We start from the raw sequence: 7082 nt of genomic DNA, 5'->3' as shown, positions 1-7082 counted from the left end.
GGCACGGTTGCGAAAAGGTATTTCATAATCAGGCGCGCAGCTAGTGTCGAGTCCTGTCTTTCAATTATTTTGTGATCACAGCTTGTAAGCTATGTTTATTAGTTTCCGAGTTCCTTTGTGCAGATGGAGGGTACAAGACATGAACTCTAAGGCGTGTTTGGTTGTTGAGCTAGCCATGCCAGCCTAAGTATGCTATTTTCTGGCAATCTCTTGGAACATTGGAGGCATAAATATTATCATTTATCCTTGTGATCATATGGATTACTATCATACTGGCAATGTCTTTTAGAAACAGAGGAAAGTTCCCACGATGTCGGATATCAGATTTTTTTTATTTGTCAGAACTGTAAGTGTTACCACCCAATTTAGCACGCTGCCTTGGCAAATGGCCAATGGATAGGCTCCCTGGCCTATGCCTCTAATTGTACCTTTTTTTTGCAAAAACCTCTAATTGTGGTTACATGTAAACTGAGCATAGCTACATTATAAAAGGGCAGCATATTTTAGAAGTAGAGATTTTCTTGTGCATGGATACTTGGAGTAGCACAACTTAAAGGATCGAGTATGCCTTTTGCAACATACATCAGCTGCAATGCTTGATGCTGGGTGAAGTGAGGCCCCCCTGAAGCATTGGTAAAGGTCCTCACCACGCGCAGAGTAAAAATATTGCTATCAAGAAATACCCAAGGATCAAAGTCATTCAGGTCATTCAGACAGATGCTTCGCTAGAGTTCCTCATTCGCAGCTGATGGCCTAAGAGTCCATTCAATTACAACAGGTTAACAAACCAGATAAGTACCAAGGATGAGAAGGTGGTTAGGTATAATAGGTAATATCCTAATTGGTAATATCCTGATACTCTAATGAGCCACATCAACTGGGCCGCAAGGAAGAATCTACAGAGACAAGCGGGCTTGCAAGGGAAGTCCACCTCTTATAATTTCCAGCTACTTGGTAACGCTAAAGGATCCCAACTTGGACAGATCCGGAACCCAGCAGGACAGTTCTGATGATCCTGTCACAAACATCAAGGATCCTGGAGCCCACCTTACTAGTGGCGGTTCATTATCTGTGCTTCCCCAGCGTGCAACCTGCATGTCCAAGCATTACCATACACCAATCAAACAGATACAACATAAGTTATTTCAATATCAACATCACATTCTTCTATACCTTTCCACTCCTAACATTCCAGGCATAAACACTGCCATCACCAGAGCCTGCAAGAGAAGAACACATAATGCATAGCTAAGTAGAAGAGGATGCAATGATCGTGAAGTGCAACAACCAAAGGTTTCTAAGCAGATTTTTTTAGGGTAGGTTTCTAACCAGATATGATATGGTTTCCATCAGGACTGAACGATGCCTCCAGCATTGAATTGGTTACCACTGGTTTCACATTGTATGATGCAATCTGAAATGAAAAAAAAAATTGCAAGAACCACATGTTACTAGTCTTATTAGCTTGCAGGGCATAAATTCAAGTAGGTTGGATGCTTACGCTGTTGCCATGGAATGAATCTATCACATGAACACGCCCAGCTTTGGTGGTCAACAGAATCCGCCTGCCATCACTGCTGAACTTTATGACATGAGCTTCTGAATCCTCATTTCCAACAGCGAAGATCTCAAAAGGCCCCTATGAATGTAACAAATTAGAAGCATTCAACACTAGAGGCCAAACAATACATTCAATCACAACTACCTTTTCAAATTTTCGAGCATCAAACATTCTTATGTGACCACCATAGGCAACTGCAAATACCATGCCCTGATCATCATATGAAACTGCAGGCCTCCCTTGCACACGCAGTAAGCCCTGAAAATTTCATGAGATAATTTTGCTAGTCAGCAATGTTCCGTAATCTTAACTGTAATACCAGCTCTATACTGCAACTGTAATGCCAACCAATGCTCAATACTCCCTCTTGCAAAATGCAAGTCGTTTGGGACATTGATATGGTCTCCAACAAACTTTAACAAGCAATTTCTAAGAAAATAGGTTACTTTAAATAAAAGATATAACATATTATGAAGGAATTTTCATGATAAAGCCAGTAACATCAATATTTGATCATAATCTACATCATATATCAATACTCAAAGATAAAAGGTATAGGCCAGCAAAATCCTACAACTTATATACTGGATTGGATGGAGTACATGTTACAGATTTCATTTTAGTAAATTGGCCATGCCAGACACGTTATTATTTTACTTTTACAGGAATGTCCTGAGTCCAATATTGATCTGCCACACAAAAAACAGGACGTGGGCAACTAGAAGGGTTTAATGATTCCGTTGCAACAACATTACAATTTGGGTTCCAGGTGGTTTAACAGAGAACATGTAATAAAAGAAAATGAAAGTAGTTTTCTTCATCCAAAATTACAGTTTCTTATGTTGGCACGAGCAGATGGTGGAGCAGCTCGAGTTTATCTCACAGCACAGTATCGTGTACAGTATCATTAGTGTTACCTGTGATTTTTCAGCCCGCTGATCCCATAAGAGAACGGTTCGATCAAGTGAACCAGAGAGAAAATTTTCTTTCTCAGAGCAAAATGAGATAGAGACAACCCTGAACATGAAGCAAATTAGTATCCTCCATTGGTATTAGCACAACAGAAATATTGACCACAATTTATTCAAAGTTAGTATGGCGTACCTGTCAAGGTGGCCTTTAAAATATCTAACAAACCGGTTATCATTGAGTGAGAGTAGACGCAGAGACTCTGCATTTTTACTTCTTTTCAGTATATGACAAATCACTCCTATGTTAACATAAAACAAGACTTACCATCCCAGCCATTTTTCGATGAATATAAGACAAGAGTTGGGTTATCAGTGAAGCACACAAGTTCAACCCCATATTTTTTGCTATTAATAGTCTTCAAACATCTGAAAAATGACATGAGTGAGAAATAATATGCATATCACAGAGGAAGAAATAATACTGAGTGCAAAATAAATCATTACAAAAGGTAGTGAGTCATTGTCATATGCTCCCTCCGGCCCAAATTATTAGTCGTTTTGGCTTTTCTAGATACGTAGTTTTTGCTATGCATCTCTATATATTATGTCTAGGTGCATAGCAAAGCCTATGAATTTAGAAAAGCCAAAACGATTAATAATTTTGGACGGAGGGAGTACTAAAGATTCCTGTGTGGAATACTATAGTTGAACATGAGTTTCATGTATAGACTCTAAAATAAACTAATAAAGTAAACATGAGAATCTGCATTGTGCAGTATTATTTTAACAACTGAAAATAGGAAATTCAACAGGACATTAGTGAACACGCAAACTAGCAAAACCACCACTGAACTATTATAATATAGAAAGTTTATCTTTTAAGGCTAAAAAAATATGTAGTGAACCTCTTTACTTAGAATAAAAAATTCAGAAGACAGAGTAACAGTACACACTTACACTGCATTTTGAGTGTCATACAGGCGGATTGATTCATCATCACTGGCTGTCACAAGATAGTTCGTAGCCTTGCTATGAAAATCCATAGAACTAATTCTGCCATTCTGAAACAATAACAGTATACCAAAAGAATCAAATGACTATAGAGGCCAGTACTATAACACAGAAACATGTACATTTGATAGGGATGGATCCAAAGATATAAATCAAAAACACTTCAAATCATTGAACATGCTATGAAAGCCTTTTTATATGTCTTCTGTAATAGAATACTTCCATTATGATAGACTGATAGTTACACGCTCCAGTCTAATATACCACTGCTATTACGTGACAAGCGTACTGAAAATTTTCTCTCGAATATGCATGAGAGCTACGCATCATGCCTACTGAAAACTTGATCCATTTCATATGATAACAAGGGCACTTATTCCACTTATCTTATACAATAATATATGCATAGTTGTATCAACAAAACTGTATGTACAGCTAAAGACATGGATCCCAATCCCACAAGGCCACCACATATGTTAACTCAGATTAGTAATGGTTAAATCCATTGGGCAGTATATAAGATCAAAGGCATCTTCCAATCCCTTGCATTCACATCTTTACAGTAATCTAAACTGAAAATCTAAGCAAGCACGCATTCGAGAGAAAAAATCTAAGCAAGTACGCGTTCGAGAAAAAAAATCTAAGCAAGTCAAATCAATTACTAACTTGGTGCTGATTTCTAAAACGAAAAAAAAACTCTTCTTGGACCCTGAGGGATTGAGCAAGTTATTTGGGTGAACGATAGAGGCTTACATAGCCTTGAAAGACCAGCCCGATCTTCATGCTCTTGAACACCTCGTTCGTGATCTCCATGCTCACCCTGCGTGGACCCATCACGGCGGAAAATCGCTCAAAATCTTTGGAAAAGAATCTGGACCCACACCTTAATCAATCGGCTACCAAGGATACAGCCTTAAGCACCAAAGAAGATCCTGATCAAACCATGGATGGATTTAGATTGGTAGCAGCGCACAAATCCACAATAAACTATGTGGAAATCCAACCCTTAGATGAACTGGATCCATCCAAATAAAGGAAGGAGTGCTCACCAAGAGAAGGAATCAACAAATCGAGGCCAGGATGGTTGGGTTCAAATCAGGAGCTGCCTAGTTGAAAGATATGTGATAAAGTTAGTGGAATTCAACCCTAAGAACAACAGAATCCATCCAAGCGAAGGAAGGAGTGCTCACCAGCAGAAGGAACCAAATCCAGATTGGGCTGGATGGATCCATACTCCGCTAGGCTGAAGGAGCAGCGTTGTGGCGGCGCGAGGAGCGAAGGGAAGAGAGAAGGGGAGGGACCAGCTGGCTTCTGCTTACTGCGCCAACATAGGAATCCTGAGGGCTATTTGATTTGGAGCCCTGTGAGCATTTCCAGGTTTGGTAATATCAGAGAAATTTCCTACCATTTTGATTGCTGCTAAAATTGGTGGGCCCTATGCTAATGTGCAGTTGTCCACCAGTTCATTTCCAAACCGAAGCCATTTGATGCCAAAATTTTGGCTGTGCATATGGCTATGATACTAAGGTGGTGACAGCACTCAATAATTGGTTGCATTAAATGGTAAACCTTTGGATTATCTAGCTTCAAAGGATTGCATTTCATAAACTGCACCAAATTTGCATTCCGTTAGCACAATTGTGTTCCCTGTTATGAAATCTAACAGAAAAATAAATCCACCTATTCTAAATTCTAGTAATAAATATTTTCTTCTGGGGAAAAGACCGCCCCCACAGCTTTGCACTAAGAAGAAGGTTTTCATGGCATGGTCAAGAAAAGGCCCTGTAGGCCAGCTGCCCGGATGCGCCACAGGGTGGCTAAGACACGTGGGCCACGTGCATTACAGTGAAAACAACCACAGAGTATAATACGGAACAGCCGACGAGGGACTTTTTTTAGTCCAGCCCCGTTTAATCTGCTTGCACGGGAGCCTACCTGGGTGCTCTAGTTGCTAGGCTAGAGGCTCTTTCACTCTAGTAAGAAATATTATATAATATTGAGTCCCACATGTCAAAATCACAAATGCAGCAAGTTTTGGCATCACTGCATGCCAAACACCACTCTTTTCAGTTTGGCATCACCAAGTTTTGATTGGGGTAACATGTGTAGAGAACCAAAGAAATTCTCAGTTGCTGACAATCTTGCTAGACTTCAAATGTGAAATCAAGAGGAACTGGAAAGAGAGGGTGAATGAGTCGCTAATTATCTGGGAGCTGGGGGAAACTAAGCAATGTTCAGGGAACACAAAGATGTCTTATGTTCTACCTTACCGAATTTAAGATGTCTTATGTTCTACCTTACCAAATGAAACTATTTGCGGCCATTAAGAAAGTTAGATGCTCAAATGCCACTTTTACAATCACATCGATTTCTTTACCACTGAAGATAGAAGGTTCCTTGTTCCGACGCCACTTTCACCCCTTATTAGGCAGCAACAACGTCATGTTTGCCCCGCGATGCTCAAGCAGATGAATTGCGGTGAAAGATAAGAGAGGCTGCTTACGTAGTCCCGGAAGGCCAGGCCGACCTCCATGCTCTTGAGCATCTCGTCGGTGATCTCCATGCTCACCCTAGGCGGACTCGTCATGGTGGGCAATCTCCAAAAAAATCTTTGGGAAGCAAACCTTAATCGGCTACCAGGGCGTCCTGAGCACTGAAGCAGAAGAACTAATGAACTTTGGATGAATTCGGAATTGGTAGCGGGAGACGTACCAACAGCAAACTGAATGAGAATCCAACCCTAGGCCGAGGGAGGAGCGAAGGGCACTCTGCAATACTTACCGAGATACGATGGAACGAACCCAATCGACGCCCAGATGGACCCCCTCCACTTCGGTACGCCGAGGAGGCGAGGAGGCGAGGAGGGAGGAGTGGCGCTGCGGCGGTGTCCGCGGGAAGAGAAGTTGGGGAAAAGGACGGCCGGCGGAGTGAGGAGCAGGAGCCAAATCGAGCCACAATTCAGGCTTGGCTCAAGCCGACGCCGTCAATCCAGCCAGCAACCTCCGCTTGCTCGGAAAAGAAAAATAAAATTCTAAGTAGAAGATGACTAAACTCCCTTCTTCACCCTATAAAAATTTTTATCCGTTACTTAACACTGCAATCTAACTTTCTTCCCTTATTTGATATTTTTTGTTACTTTTGTTGGTTAAGTCGAGTGAAATGACCACCAAATAATCTCTAGAATTTATGAAACATTTTCTGGTCATGAACAAATGAAGATGGACCCATTATGCTTAAAAACACATATATATCTTTCTAATTTAAAACTAAAATTCATCAAATTAAACAACCTTTAAAACTTATATGAATTTTTATGGCACCAAATTACTTTCAAAATATCAATGGAAAATAACTAACATTCCTAACATGGGATGTAGTAATTTATAAAATTCTTTCATGCCATCAATTACATAGAGAATTATGAGGTTCTTCTAAAATTTTCAAAATACTCCATTCTTCATAATTTCCTACGTAACTTATGCTAGAAAATAAAATAATAAATTATTTCATCAAATGCAAGAAATAATAGTTGTGTTCAATAATTTTTTAAAAGTATTTCGGTGCCATAAAATTTAGATAAGTTTAAAAGGTGCCCTAAT

The 7082-nt window shown here is 40.0% G+C and overlaps 1 protein-coding gene across 6 annotated transcripts; it reads right to left on the bottom strand.

Annotated features, from left to right (window-relative positions):
* Positions 1-688: 688 nt before the first annotated feature.
* LOC112903421 (protein ANTHESIS POMOTING FACTOR 1) lies at positions 689-6422 on the bottom strand. Of its 6 annotated transcripts, none has more exons than XM_025972682.1 (13): positions 5987-6136; positions 4674-4844; positions 4533-4589; positions 4237-4415; positions 3430-3533; positions 2798-2898; positions 2666-2732; positions 2479-2578; positions 1706-1819; positions 1502-1639; positions 1330-1414; positions 1174-1220; positions 689-1091 (listed from the first exon to the last, which is right to left on the bottom strand). In XM_025972682.1, exons 4-13 carry the CDS (start codon positions 4315-4317, stop codon positions 948-950), a joined length of 981 nt encoding a protein of 326 aa, XP_025828467.1. In that variant the 5' UTR covers positions 4318-4415; positions 4533-4589; positions 4674-4844; positions 5987-6136; the 3' UTR covers positions 689-947. The 6 variants fall into 6 exon arrangements, with proteins under 6 accessions (XP_025828467.1, XP_025828469.1, XP_025828468.1 ...); XM_025972684.1 differs by having other exon boundaries at positions 4237-4303; XM_025972683.1 differs by having other exon boundaries at positions 4533-4585.
* Between the last annotated feature and the right edge of the window lie 660 nt (positions 6423-7082).

Source organism: Panicum hallii, chromosome 8 (assembly GCF_002211085.1).
Source record: "Panicum hallii strain FIL2 chromosome 8, PHallii_v3.1, whole genome shotgun sequence".
Taxonomy (NCBI): domain Eukaryota; kingdom Viridiplantae; phylum Streptophyta; class Magnoliopsida; order Poales; family Poaceae; genus Panicum; species Panicum hallii.
This window is presented reverse-complemented; position numbering and strand designations above follow the sequence as displayed.

Excerpts from the sequence above, each read along its gene's own strand:
- LOC112903421 (XM_025972681.1), bottom strand. The coding sequence starts at position 6,070 with ATGACGAGTCCGCCTAGGGTGAGCATGGAGATCACCGACGAGATGCTC. Across the intron at positions 2,899-3,429 it reads TATGACACTCAAAATGCAGT|ATGTTTGAAGACTATTAATA; the intron begins GTAAGTGTGTAC and ends GTCATTTTTCAG. Across the intron at positions 1,820-2,478 it reads AGCGGGCTGAAAAATCACAG|GGCTTACTGCGTGTGCAAGG; the intron begins GTAACACTAATG and ends TGAAATTTTCAG.